This window comes from Oncorhynchus kisutch, unplaced genomic scaffold (assembly GCF_002021735.2).
Source record: "Oncorhynchus kisutch isolate 150728-3 unplaced genomic scaffold, Okis_V2 scaffold1093, whole genome shotgun sequence".
In the NCBI taxonomy this organism is placed as follows: domain Eukaryota; kingdom Metazoa; phylum Chordata; class Actinopteri; order Salmoniformes; family Salmonidae; genus Oncorhynchus; species Oncorhynchus kisutch.
This window is the reverse complement of record NW_022263038.1, coordinates 20,547-35,978: the sequence shown is the minus strand read 5'-3', so window position 1 is coordinate 35,978 and position 15,432 is coordinate 20,547. Positions and strand designations below refer to the sequence as shown.

At 46.1% G+C, this 15,432-nt stretch overlaps 1 protein-coding gene across 1 annotated transcript; it reads left to right on the top strand.

Annotated features, from left to right (window-relative positions):
* Positions 1-8,926: 8,926 nt before the first annotated feature.
* LOC109887513 (toll-like receptor 13) lies at positions 8,927-14,144 on the top strand. The gene has a single exon (XM_020478872.2). The coding sequence runs from the start codon at positions 9,310-9,312 to the stop codon at positions 12,160-12,162; it is 2,853 nt and encodes a 950-aa protein (XP_020334461.2). The 5' UTR covers positions 8,927-9,309; the 3' UTR covers positions 12,163-14,144.
* Positions 14,145-15,432: the final 1,288 nt, after the last annotated feature.

Sequence of the window (15,432 nt, the reverse complement as noted above, 5' to 3'; positions counted from 1 at the left end):
CTGTAACTCCGAACACTGATTCAGTACCTGTACCTCCACACACTGACTCAGTACCTGTACTCCCGGACACTGACTCATTACCTGTACCCCTGCACACTGACTCAGTACCTGTACCCCTGCACACTGACTAGGTACCTGTAGCCCCGGCACACTGACTCAGTACCTGTACCCATGCACACTGACTCAGTTCCTGTACCCCTGCACACTGACTAGGTACCTGTACTCCCGCACACTGACTCAGTACCTGTACCCCTGCACACTGACTCAGTACCTGTACCCCTGCACACTGACTCAATCCCTGTACTCCAGCACACTGACTCAGTACCTGTAGCCCCGCACACTGACTCAATCGCTGTACTCCCGCACACTGGCTAGGTACCTGTACCCATGCATACTGACTCAGTACCTGTACCCCTGCACACTGACTCAGTACCTGTACCCCTGCCACACTGACTGAGTACCTGTACCCCTGCACACTAACTCAGTACCTGTTCCTCAGCACACTGACTCAGTACCTGTACCCCTGCACACTGACTCAGTACCTGTACCCCTGCACACTGACTAGGTACCTGTACCCCTGTACACTGACTAGGTACCCTACCCTTGCACACTGACTCAGTACCTGTACCCCTGCACACTGACTCAGTACCTGTACCCCTGCACACTGATTCAGTACCTGTACCCCTGCACACTGACTCAGTACCTGTACCCCTGCACACTGACTCAGTACCTGTAACCCTGCACACTGACTCAGTACCTGTACCCCTGCACACTGACTCAGTACCTGTATCCCTGCACACTGACTCAGTACCTGTAACCCTGCACACTGACTCAGTTCCTATACCTCCCAACACTGACTCAGTACCTGTACCCCTGCACACTGACTCAGTAACTGTACCCCCGCACACTGACTAAGTACCTGTACCCCTGCACACTGACTCAGTACCTGTACCCCTGCACACTGACTCAGTACCTGCACACCCGCACACTGACTCAGTACCTGTAACCCCGCACACTGACTCAGTACCTGTACCTCCACACACTGACTCAGTACCTGTACTCCCGCACACTGACTCAGTACCTGTACCCCTGCACACTGACTCAATCCCTGTACTCCCGTACACTGACTAGGTACCTGTACACCTGCACACTGACTCAGTACCTGTACCCCTGCACACTGACTCAGTACCTGTACCCCTGCACACTGACTCAGTACCTGTACCCCTGCACACTGACTCAGTACCTGTTCCACCGCACACTGACTCAGTACATGTACCCCTGCACACTGACTCAGTAACTGTACCCCCGCACACTGACTAGGTACCTGTACATCCACACACTGACTCAGTACCTATACTCCCGCACACTGACTCAGTACCTGTACCCCTGCACACTGACTCAGTACCTGTAACCCCGCACACTGACTCAGTACCTGTACCTCCACACACTGACTCAGTACCTGTACTCCCGCACACTGACTCAGTACCTGTACCCCTGCACACTGACTCAGTACCTGTACCCCTGCACACTGACTCAATCCCTGTACTCCAGCACACTGACTCAGTACCTGTAGCCCCGCACACTGACTCAATCGCTGTACTCCCGCACACTGGCTAGGTACCTGTACCCATGCATACTGACTCAGTACCTGTACCCCTGCACACTGACTCAGTACCTGTACCCCTGCACACTGACTGAGTACCTGTACCCCTGCACACTAACTCAGTACCTGTTCCTCAGCACACTGACTCAGTACCTGTACCCCTGCACACTGACTCAGTACCTGTACCCCTGCACACTGACTAGGTTCCTGTACCCCTGTACACTGACTAGGTACCCTACCCTTGCACACTGACTCAGTACCTGTACCCCTGCACACTGACTCAGTACCTGTACCCCTGCACACTGATTCAGTACCTGTACCCCTGCACACTGACTCAGTACCTGTACCCCTGCACACTGACTCAGTACCTGTAACCCTGCACACTGACTCAGTACCTGTACCCCTGCACACTGACTCAGTACCTGTATCCCTGCACACTGACTCAGTACCTGTAACCCTGCACACTGACTCAGTTCCTATACCTCCCAACACTGACTCAGTACCTGTACCCCTGCACACTGACTCAGTAACTGTACCCCCGCACACTGACTAAGTACCTGTACCCCTACACACTGACTCAGTACCTGTAACCCTGCACACTGACTCAATACCTGTACTCCCACACACTGGCTCAGTACCTGTAACCCCGCACACTGACTCAGTACCTGTAACTCCGCACACTGATTCAGTACCTGTACCTCCACACACTGACTCAGTACCTGTACTCCCGCACACTGACTCATTACCTGTACCCCTGCACACTGACTCAGTACCTGTACCCCTGCACACTGACTAGGTACCTGTACCCCGGCACACTGACTCAGTACCTGTACCCCTGCACACTGACTAGGTACCTGTACCCCTGTACACTGACTAGGTACCCTACCCTTGCACACTGACTCAGTACCTGTACCCCTGCACACTGACTCAGTACCTGTACCCCTGCACACTGATTCAGTACCTGTACCCCTGCACACTGACTCAGTACCTGTACCCCTGCACACTGACTCAGTACCTGTAACCCTGCACACTGACTCAGTACCTGTACCCCTGCACACTGACTCAGTACCTGTATCCCTGCACACTGACTCAGTACCTGTAACCCTGCACACTGACTCAGTTCCTATACCTCCCAACACTGACTCAGTACCTGTACCCCTGCACACTGACTCAGTAACTGTACCCCCGCACACTGACTAAGTACCTGTACCCCTACACACTGACTCAGTACCTGTAACCCTGCACACTGACTCAATACCTGTACTCCCACACACTGGCTCAGTACCTGTAACCCCGCACACTGACTCAGTACCTGTAACTCCGCACACTGATTCAGTACCTGTACCTCCACACACTGACTCAGTACCTGTACTCCCCGGACACTGACTCATTACCTGTACCCCTGCACACTGACTCAGTACCTGTACCCTTGCACACTGACTAGGTACCTGTACCCCGGCACACTGACTCAGTACCTGTACCCATGCACACTGACTCAGTTCCTGTACCCCTGCACACTGACTCAGTATCTGTACCCCTGCACACTGACTCAGTTCCTGTACCCCTGCACACTGACTCAGTGGCTGTACCCCTGCACACTGACTCAGTATCTGTACCCCTGCACACTGACTCAGTACCTGTTCCTCCGCACACTGACTCAGTACCTGTACCCCTGCACACTGACTCAGTACCTGTACCCCTGCACACTGACTAGGTACCTGTACCCCTGTACACTGACTAGGTACCCTACCCCATGCACACTGACTCAGTACCTGTACCCCTGCACACTGACTCAGTTGCCTGTACCTCCCACACTGACGCAGTACCTGTACCCCTGCACACTGACTCAATACCTGTACTCCCACACACTGACTCAGTACCTGTAAACCCCGCACACTGACTCAGTACCTGTAACTCCGCACAACTGACTCAGTACCTGTACCTCCACACACTGACTCAGTACCTGTTACTCCCGCACACTGACTCATTACCTGTACCCCTGCACAGTGACTCAGTACCTGTACCCCTGCACACTGACTAGGTACCTGTACCCCTGCACACTGACTCAGTACCTGTACCCATGCACCCTGACTCAGTTCCTGTACCCCTGCACACTGACTCAGTATCTGTACCCCTGCACACTGACTCAGTTCCTGTACCCCTACACACTGACTCAGTGGCTGTACCCCTGCCACCACCGACTCAGTACCTTTACCCCTGCACACTGACTCGGTATCTGTACCCCTGCACACTGACTCAGTATCCTGTACCCCTGCACACTGACTCAGTATCTGTACCCCCCACATGACTCAGTATCTGTACCCCTGCACACTGACTCAGTACCTGTACCCCTGCACACTGACTCAATCCTGGACTTCTTGATGGGCCCTCCCCAGGTGGTAAGGGTAGGCAACAACACATCTGCCATGCTGATCATCAACACTGGGGCCCTCAGGGGTGTGTACTTAGTCCCCTCCTGTACTCCCTGTTCACCCATGACTGCGTGGAAAACATGACTCCAACACAATCATTAAGTTTACTGATGACACAACAGTGGTAGGCCTGATCACCAACAATGAGACAGCCTATAGGGAGAAGGTAAGACAACTGACAGTGTGGTGCCAGGAAAACAACCTCTCCCTTAATGTGAGCAAGACAACGGAGCTGATCGTGGACTACAGGAAAAGGCGGGCCGAACAGGCCCCCATTAAAATCAACTGGGCTGTAGTGGAGCGGGTCGAGAGTTTCAAGTTCCTTGGTGTCCACATTGCAAACAAACTATCATGGTCCAAATACACCAAGACAGTCGTGAAGAGGGCACGACAAAACCTATTCCCCTTCTGGAGACTGAAAAGATTTTGCATAGGTCCCCAATTTTAGTTCTACAGCTGCACCATCGAAAGCATCATGACCGGTTGTATCACCGCCTGATATGGCAACTGCTTGGCATCTGAACGTAAGGCGCTACAGAAGGTAGTGCGTATGGCCCAGTACATCACTTCGGCCAAGCTTTCTGCAATGCAGGACCTATAAGAGACTACAGTTTATTTGGTAAATATTTTCTTAACTCTGCTTGAACTGCACTGTTGGTTAAGGGCTTGTAAGTAAGCATTTCACGGTAAGGTCTACACAGTTGGTTAAGGGCTTGTAAGTAAGCATTTCACGGTAAGGTCTACACAGTTGGTTAAGGGCTTGTAAGTAAAAGCATTCCATGGTAAGGTCTACACAGTTGGTTAAGGGCTTGTAAGTAAAGCATTTCACGGTAAGGTCTATACTGTTGGTTAAGGGCTTGTAAGTAAAGCATTTCACCGTAAGGTCTACACTGTTGGTTAAGGGCATGTAAGTAAAGCATTTCACCGTAAGGTCTACACTTGTATGTGACAAATAAAGTTTGATTTGATTTGGTAATTGTTTATGCTCTTGACCAAGGCATCCAACCGAAATATGGAAACTGGCTTCTGTTTCTGTTTTTAAGTTAAATGCTATATATCCCTGGTCCCTTTTTTAGCATAACTTGTTACATAAGACCGAATCAAGCAGTTCGGTCACATTTGTCATTCAAAATGTCTACTAGTATTTGAGATTTGTTTTGTCAAATCTGATGAAGTCCTTTTAAGTGCTTTATAGGGAGTGTATTTTTTTCTGATTCATTTGAAATTACTTACAAATGATCATTTTTCAACTACTTAGAAATATTCCTATTTAAATTACAAAGATTACATCTTACATCTTTAAATTACTTCTTATTTAGAATTAACTATATTTAAATTACTTAGAGAAAAGCCTATACATTTTTTTCTTCCACATTTTTTTATCAGATCCTTTTTGTATTTTTCAACACCTAATCGCTAAAGCAAATGTTTGCATGTACATTTGAAGTCGGAAGTTTACAAACAGCCAAATAAATTTAAACTCAGTTTTCACAATGTCTGAGATTTAATCCCAGTAATAATTTCCTGTTTTAGGTCAGTTAGGATAACAACTTTATTTTAAGAATGTGAAATGTCAGAATAATAGTAGAGAGAATGATTTATTTCAGCTTTTATTTCTTTCATCACATTCCCAGTGGGTCAGAAGTTTACATTCACTCAATTAGTATTTGGTAGCATTGCCTTTAAATTGTTTCACTTGGGTCAAATGTTTTGGGTAGCCTTCCACAAGCATCCCACAATAAGTTGGGTGAGTGTTGGCCCATTCCTCCTGTCGGAGCTGGTGTAACTTAGTTGGGTTTTTAGGCCTCCTTGGTCGCACACGCTTTTTCAGTTCTGCCCACGCATTTTCTATAGGGTTGAGGTCAAGGGTTTGTGATGGCCACTCCAATACCTTGACTTTGTTGTCCTTAAGCCATTTTGCTACAACTTTGGAAGTATGCTTGGGGTCATTGTCCGTTTGGAGCCCATTTGCGACCCAAGGCTATAACTTCCTGACTGATGTCTTGAGATGTTGCTTCAATATATCCACACTACCTCATGATGTCATCTATTTTGTGAAGTGCACCAGTCCCTCCTACAGCAAAGCACTCTCACATCATGATTGCTTGCCACCCCGGTGCTTCACAGTAGGGGTGGTGTTCTTCGGCTTGCAAGCCTCCCCTTTTTCCTCCAAACATGACTATGGTCATTATGGTCAAACAGTTCTATTTTTGTTTCATCAGACCAGAGGACATTCTCCAAAAAGTACGATCTTCGTCCATGTGTGCAGTTGCAAACTGTAGTCTGTTTTTTATGGGAGTTTTTGAGCAGTGGCTTTTTCCTTGCTGAGCGGCCTTTCATGATATGTTGAGATAAGGCTAATTTTACTGTGGATATAGATACTTTTGTACCTGTTTCTTCCAGCATCTTCACAAGGTCCTTTGCAGTTGTTCTGGGATTGATTGCACTCTTCTCACCAAAGTACGTTCATCTCTAGGAGACAGAACGCATCTCCTTCCTGAGCCATATGACGGCTGCGTGGTCCCATGTTGTTTATACGCTCATACTTGTCACGCCCTGACCGTAGAGATCCTTTTATTCTCTATGTTTGTTTGGTCGGGGTGACTCAGTTGGGAAAGTCTATGCTTTCTGGTTCTTTTTTTTTTATGATTCTCAATCAGGGACAGCTGTCTCTCGTTGTCTCTGAGTGGGAATCATACTTTAGGCAGCCTTTTTTCCTTTTCTCATTTGTGGGTTGTTGTCTTTCGTTGAATGCATGTATTGCCTTACGGAGCTTCACGTTCGTTTTGTTGTTTATTGTTTTGTTGGCAACATTCTTTAAAATAAAGAAAAATGTACGCTCACCAACCTGCACCTTGGTCCGGTCATTTCCTTGAAGACGATTGTGACAAAACAACCCACCTCAAACGGACCAAGCAGCGTGGCCAGGAGGAGCAGACAGAGTGGACATGGGAAGACATTCTGGAAGGAAAGGGATCCTGGACGTGGGAGGAGATCCTGGCTGGAAAGGATCGCCTGCCGTGGAAGCAGGTGGAAGCAGCGAGGAAGGTGGAGGCAGCTAGTAAAGGGGCCCAGCGTTACACAGGGTCACGGCTGGCAAGGAAGACCGGGAGGCCACTCCAAAATATTATTTTTGGGGGGAGGCACACGGGGAGGTTGGCGGAGCTCACTCCCCGTGCTCACGGTCGGGAGCATGGTACTGGTCAGACCGTGTTATGCGGTGAAGCGCACGGTGTCTCCAGTGTGCGTTCACAGCCCGGAGCCAGCGCTCCGCATGTGTCGTGCTAGAGTGGGCATCCAGCCAGGACGGATTGTGCCAGCACAGCGCTCCTGGTCTCCGGTGCGCGTCTTCGGCCCAGGGTATCTTGCGCCGGCTCTGATCACTGTGTCTCCGGTGCGCAATCACAGCCCAGTGCGTCCTGTGCCTGCGCTCCGCACGTGCCGGATCAAAGTGGGCATTCAGCCAAGACGAGTGGTGACAGCTTTAAGCACCAGATCTCCAGTGCTCCCCCACAGCCTGGTTCGACATGTGCCTGCTCCACAGAGCAGGCCTCCAGTATGTCTCCCCAGCCTGGTGAGTCCTGTGCCTGCTCCCAGAACCAGGCCTCCAGTATGTCTCCCCAGCCTGGTGAGTCCTGTGCCTGCTCCAGAACCAGGCCTCCAATATGTCTCCCCAACCTGGTGAGTCCTGTGCCTGCTCCACAGAGCAGGCCTCCAGTATGTCTCCCCAGCCTGGTGAGTCCTGTGCCTGCTCCCAGAACCAGGCCTCCAGTATGTCTCCCCAGCCTGGTGAGTCCTGTGCCTGCTCCAAGATCCAGGCCTCCAGTAGGTCTCCCCAACCTGGTGAGTCCTGTGCCTGCTCCACGGGCCAGTCCGGGGCCTGCGGCGAGTGTCCCCAGTCCGGGGCCTGCAGTGAGGGTCCCCAGTCCGGGGCCTGCGGCGAGGGTCCTCAGTCCGGGGCCTGCGGAGAGGGTCCCCAGTCCGGGGCCTGCGGCGAGGGTCCTCAGTCCGGGGACTGCGGAGAGGGTCCCCAGTCCGGGGTCGGCGACGAGGGTCCCCGCACCAGATGCGCCACAAAAGTGGGGGGAGCCAGAGGTGGAGTGGGGTCTGCGTCCTGCACCGGAGCCGCCACCAAGATAGATGCCCACCCGGACCCTCCCCTATAGTGTCAGGTTTGCGGCAGGAGTCCGCAACTTTGGGGGGGGGGGTACTGTCAAGCCCTCACCGTAGAGATGCTTTTATTCTCTGTTTGTCTGGTCAGGGTGTGACTCGGGTGGGAAAGTCTATGCTTTCTGGGTCTTTGTTTTTGACCAGGTATGATTCTCAATCAGGGACAGCTGTCTATCGTTGTGTCTGAGTGGGAATCATACTTAGGCAGCCTTTTTTCCTTTTCTCGTTTGTGGGTTGTTGTCTTCGTTGAATGCATGTATTGCCTTACGGAGCTTCACGGTCGTTTTGTTGTTTACTGTTTTGTTGGCGACATTCTTTAAAATAAAGAAACATTTACACTCACCACACTGCACCTTGGTCCGGTCATTTCCTTGACGACGATTGTGACAGTACTATTGTTTGTATAGATGAACATGGCACCTTCAGGTGTTTGGGAATTGCTCCCAAGGATGAACCAGACTTGTGGAGGACCACAGTTTTTTTCTGAGGTCTTGATTGACATCCAATCCAATTAATATTTCATTACAATCTACAGACATTTGAGTCTAATCAGTCTTCTGAAATCTATCCCGTCCCAACAGGTCCTTCATGTCAATTGTCATTTTTTATAGACAGTATTTTTGTTTTCAGGAACTGAAAGAGAGAGATGTAAAACAGGTCAAAATAGACTTTCACAAGCTGTTTAACATACAGTGTGACTGTGCTGTACAAACAGGATTCTGCTCCTCAGACACATTCAGACATCAACTGTGGCGGTCAGAGAACACGTTGCAGCTCTGCATTCAGTTCTTCATTGTCTGTGGGACATTTTATTGTTTCTTTACTTTTGGAACCAAACTAACCATTAAATATTTACTCCTGTTACCTTGAGATACAATTCAACTGCAGGGTGAAAGGGAGGAACATTGGAACAACCAAAAGGTATGAACTGCTGTTAGTTACCAAGGAGGAACCCATCTGACAAACAACAAGAAGACGAGAGACTCCATACTGTTTACAGCGTTCATAAGGGATTTACTGTATCAAACCAACGTCCTACAGGGATCCACCGGAACCAAACTATTCTGACAATTATCTCAGTAGATTTGACTGACGTTGGAAGAGATGAGATCTATGTTTTCCCACCCTGCCGTCCTGTTCCTGTGGATTCAGAGTTCTAGTGGATGGATGCATCCTAAATGCCAGACTTATGACAGTAGTGAAGACTTGGGACACTTTCCCACCTGGACCTGCAGCCAACTACCTCATCATGCAGAACGTTACACTGCTGCCTGTCAAGATGTCACAGCCATCGATGAGGATCTACTTGGACTTCCCCCTAATATCAATACCCTCTGCATATCTATGACACATGGTGAAAATAGATCCATGTCTCTGGGCTTTTTCTCTCAGTTTCAGGATCTGGAGTCTCTGTACATTATTGGTTGTTTTACTCAAATCCTTCCAACTGGGAACAGCCACCTTCCAAATCTACAACATATGTACTTGATAGATAAATGGGGAACAGGCTCTGGGTGCTGTGATTGTCATATTGGGCCCCATACATTCATAGATCTAGTTAAGTTATGTGATTTGACCATACAGGGTTACAGGTTAACAGCAATGGCCCCAGATGTTTTCCATGGCATCCCTCAGTTACAAAGTCTAATCATTAGTGAACCCTGTGTAGATGATTTGTCAGAGATACTATGCAGAAGAATGAATATAAAGGCACTTATAGAGCTAAAAATAGAAGCACCAGAGATACAATCGATAAACCAATCAAACTGCTCCATTTTAACTACCAACGAAAGCATGACACCTGTTTTTAACAATCTAGCGAGGGTTGACTTCTCATTTGGTGAAGTAACACATATAGAAGAAGGTTCACTGGCTTGGCTCCAGAACCTCACAATGTTAACAGGGGCTTTCAGCCAGGAAGTCCTACTGGACCTTCCCCTGTCTGGGATTAAACAAATCCAGGACTTCAGATGCTCTGGGATCAGTGTCATTGATATTGAAAGAATCTGTAATGTAGTGTTTTTGCTTTCAATCAAGAAAATATATGTAAACAATTTCAATACAAGCAGCCTCTCTATGTCCAGTGTTGAGTTGTGCACTGGGCTAGAATATATGTATTTAAGTGTACCTTTGTCTTTCCATCCTACTACTCATTTGGATTGGCATTTTATTTCCAGTCTCAAAAAACTTAACGAATTAGACATAGATTTCCTGAGAGATAAAAACCCTGAGATTTGCTCCTTCCAAAAACAACCAATCACATGGTTAACAAAACTAACTTTGTTAATCAATATACAAATGCTTTTTGCTAAACAATTTATCTGTCTTGTTAAGCTGCAGTATCTGGACTTGACACAGAATTTAATTTCAAACATTGAAGACTTTGCTTTCCTGGGATTGACAAATCTGGAGTCCTTAGACATTACAAGTAATAACATAACACAGATAAATGCAAACACATTTGATGGTTTACATAGTTTGACATGGTTAGACCTCAGGAACAATCCACTTATTCACAACATTGAGGCGATGTCTTTCACACACCTCATGTCTCTTAGACAAGTGTTTCTCGGGCAAGTGCACAATCCACTAACAGAACCTGTGATCAAGCTGAATCTGACACTTATATTTGGTGGAATTCTGAGTCAGCTGACTCATCTGTACATTAGTTCAGCTATGAGGCCAATGCAGTTGACTATCGGCAGTAACATCACATCTAAACAGAATCTGAGTCTCCAGCTCAAAGGCCAGATGGTGTCATTTCAGGACTGTGACAGACCTTTCTTTCAGTCTGTAACCCATCTTCATGCTGATGCTGAAGAATTCCTTTGTGGATCTGAATTCATGGGAAAGTACTTCACGTCTGTGGAGACATTTGACTACAGATCGAAGCTTTCAGCTAAAAGGGTTGATTTATCATCAATTAATCAGCTGATTCACCTGAGGAAACTGACTCTACGACAGGTGGATCTTTTAACACAGCGTTCTGCCGACATCATTTTTCACAACTTGACCAAACTGGAGGTTCTGGAACTTGACAACTGCAGGATTTATTCTTTAGAGGGGAGTTTAACTAAAGACTTAAAATCTTTGAAAACGTTGTATTTGCATATAGAGAACATTTATAATGTATTCTATAGCTTTACTGAACCTCTCTCTAGCCTTAAGCATTTGACGTTTAATAATTTACAGATGTTTTGCAGTTGTGACAATGCTTGGCTCATTACATGGGCAAAGGGGTACAGGCAGGTTGAAGTGATCATGCTTACTCCGTATACACATCCCGTTATGTACGCTTTGGAGGACTTGATATGCTTGTCGGACAATGGAATAGACACACCTAATTATGTCAAGTACACAGAAGCCAACTGCACAACAGAGGTTGGCTTTGTGCTCTTTGTTGCGACTGGCCTGGGAGTCCTGTTCTTCATGCTGGTGGTGTTCGTCCATAACCTCACCCTTGGCTGGCTGTCGGAGGACATGCGATCCAACACCAGGGGGCGCTACCACTACGATGTGTTTGTCTCCTATAGCGGGAAGGATGAGCGCTGGGTGGTGGAGGAGCTGCTACCTAATCTGAGGCAGAGGGGTCCTCCTTTCCTGCGCCTCTGTCTGCACAGCAGGGACTTCCAGCTGGGGAAGGACATTGTGGAGAACATCACAGACAGCCTCTACCGGAGCCGCCACACCCTCTGCCTAGTCAGCCGCCACTACCTACGCAGTAACTGGTGCTCTCTGGAGATGAAGCTGGCCACCTACAGGCTGCAGGTGGAGCAAAGGGACATCCTCCTCCTGGTCTTCCTGGAGAAGATCCCCCCTCGCCGGCTGTCTGCCCACCACAGGCTGGCTCGCCTGCTGAAAACCAGAACTTATCTGGACTGGCCCCAGGACCCTAATCAGCACCAGGCATTCTGGGACAGACTGTGGGCTAAACTGAAACCTCTGTCTGAAACGTGATGTCAGAGGTTGATGTACTGTAAGACATTCTGGACTGAAATGTGTCATCAGAGGTTAATGTGGGACATTGTGCTAGTGCAGATGTAATGTTGACTCATATGTTGAGGTATGGCATTTGTCATTTACATTAGTCTGTACAAATGTCAACCACTATTTGGGATTTGTTTTGACAATTCTGGTGAAGTCCTTTTAATAATTCTACCTGCAGTGTACTTTTTATGATTCTTCTGAAATAATCCTGTTTCAACTTCTTAGAAAAACTTCCCCAAGTTTGAACAGATTCTATTTGTATTTTTCAACACCTAATCGCTAACCCATGTCTTTGTTTGTAAATGTGTTGCTAAGAGGAACTGAAAAAGGGATCTGTTTCTGTTTTACTTCAGAGAACAACTACTTTACGCTGCTGTGAATAACAATATATGACCAAAGATGATGAACCAGTTATTAATGACAATACATGACCAAAGATGATGAACCAGTTATTAATGACAATACATGACCAAAGATGATGAACCAGTTATTAATGACAATACATGACCAAAGATGATGAACCAGTTATTAATGACAATACATGACCAAAGATGATGAACCAGTTATTAATGACAATACATGACCAAAGATGATGAACCAGTTATTAATGACTATACATTAATGACCAAAGATGATGAACCAGTTATTAATGACAATACATGACCAAAGATGATGAACCAGTTATTAATGACAATACATGACCAAAGATGATGAACCAGTTATTAATGACAATACATGACCAAAGATGATGAACCAGTTATTAATGACAATACATGACCAAAGATGATGAACCAGTTATTAATGACTATACATTAATGACCAAAGATGATGAACCAGTTATTAATGACAATACATGACCAAAGATGATGAACCAGTTATTAATGACAATACATGACCAAAGATGATGAACCAGTTATTAATGACTATACATTAATGACCAAAGATGATGAACCAGTTATTAATGACAATACATGACCAAAGATGATGAACCAGTTATTAATGACTATAGATTAATGACCAAAGATGATGAACTAGTTATTAATGACAATACATTAATGACCAATGACCATGAACCAGTTATTAATGACAACACATTATTGACCAATGACCATGAACCTGTTATTAATGACAATACATGACCAATGACCATGAACCAGTTATTAATGACAACACATTATTGACCAATGACCATGAACCTGTTATTAATGACAATACATGATCAATGACCATGAACCAGTTATTAATGACAACACATTATTGACCAATGACCATGAACCAGTTATTAATGACTATACATTATTGACCAATGACCATGAACCAGTTATTAATGACAACACATTATTGACCAATGACCATGAACCTGTTATTAATGACAATACATGACCAATGACCATGAACCAGTTATTAATGACAACACATTAATGACCAATGACCATGAACCAGTTATTAATGACAACACATTAATGTCCAATGACCATGAAGCAGTTATTAATGACAACACATTAATGACCAATGACCATGAACCTGTTATTAATGACAATACATGACCAATGACCATGAACCAGTTATTAATGACAACACATTAATGACCAATGACCATGAACCAGTTATTAATGACAACACATTAATGTCCAATGACCATGAAGCAGTTATTAATGACAACACATTAATGACCAATGACCATGAACCTGTTATTAATGACCACAACGCAGTGATTTAAAGTTCAGCATCGATCAAAGAGTTCTGTATAGAAATGTAGTTGCTATTTCTTTAACTAAATGTGTTTCCAGTTGTTTTACTAAATATTTTGCTTGTTCTTTATCTAAATGTGTTGCTAGTTGTTTAACAAAATGTAGTTGCTTGTTGTTTTGATAATGGTGCTGCTTGAGTGTAGCCTGTATATGGTTCTGTTTCTGTTTTTAAATAAAGAGCATCACTGCATTAGAATAATTCATTGTATTGTTCTATTCTAGAATGCCTCCATATTCTCTATTCTATAAGTTCTTAGATCTGACACATGCAGAACAGATAACTGTCTCTAACTGAGGCCAGCTTTCAGCAGCTTGCCCAGGCTATCAATGCTCTGACTACAGTAGACCACAGAGTAAGCCTGATATGTCTGGTTAACCACCAATATCATGGTGTCTGATGGAGACTCCAGCCTTATCAGTTCTAGTCACAGATAAGCATCATCCCTCCAGCTAAAGGTCAGGTATTCCCCGGTGGTCACCTCGCCCGACCCCTGAAGAATTCTGCTGCTTGAGGTCTAAGCTTTTATTTGATTTTACCCTTATTTTACCGGGTACATTGACTGAACACATTCTCGATTACAGCAACGACCTGCGGAATAATTACAGGGAAGTGAAATGTGCCAATTGGAAGCTGTGGATGATTAGGTGGCCATGATGGTATGTGAGGGGTATGGGGGGGGGGGGGGGGGTATGGGATGCAGGGTGGTATTCTGCAGACAAAAAATGAAGAAGATCAGGGTACAAACCCAATGTGTGAGAGAATATCTCTCTATGTCAAAGGTCAAGGCATCCACAGGTCTTCTGAACAGGTCAAGGGTGAAGTAGGTGAAGGTCCCATACAGACAGCAGACAGTCCAGTGTATAATCCCACAGGAGTCCCAGCATTTATCAAGCTGACTATGGGCTCCATAGAGAGCAGGGGGGGTGCACAAATATGACATTGCCACAGGGAAAGCCAGGGGGGAGGAGACTGGAGATGTCTGAGCTTCCTGGTTGGGTTGGATTACAGAGGTGAGGGGGAGGAAGAGAAATCACAAGACTTCTGCTGTGTTTTCAACCACACAGTGTAGCTCTGTCATACTGTACATTCCTATAGAGTGGAAGAGATAGCTGTTAGTGAGTACAGTAGGATATCTAACCAGAGTGGAAGAGATAGCTTTTAGTGAGTACAGTAGGATATCTAACCAGAGTGGAAGAGATAGCTTTTAGTGAGTACAGTAGGATATCTAACCAGAGTGGGAGAGATAGCTTTTAGTGAGTACAGTAGGATATCTAACCAGAGTGGATGAGATAGCTTTTAGTGAGTACAGTAGGATATCTAACCAGAGTGGGAGAGATAGCTTTTAGTGAGTACAGTAGGATATCTAACCAGAGTGGAAGAGATAGCTTTTAGTGAGTACAGTAGGATATCTAACCAGAGTGGGAGAGATAGATTTTAGTGAGTACAGTAGGATATCTAACCAGAGTGGAAGAGATACCTTTTAGTGAG

Coding starts and splice junctions, on each gene's coding strand:
- LOC109887513 (XM_020478872.2), top strand. CDS start 9,310: ATGAGATCTATGTTTTCCCACCCTGCCGTCCTGTTCCTGTGGATTCAG.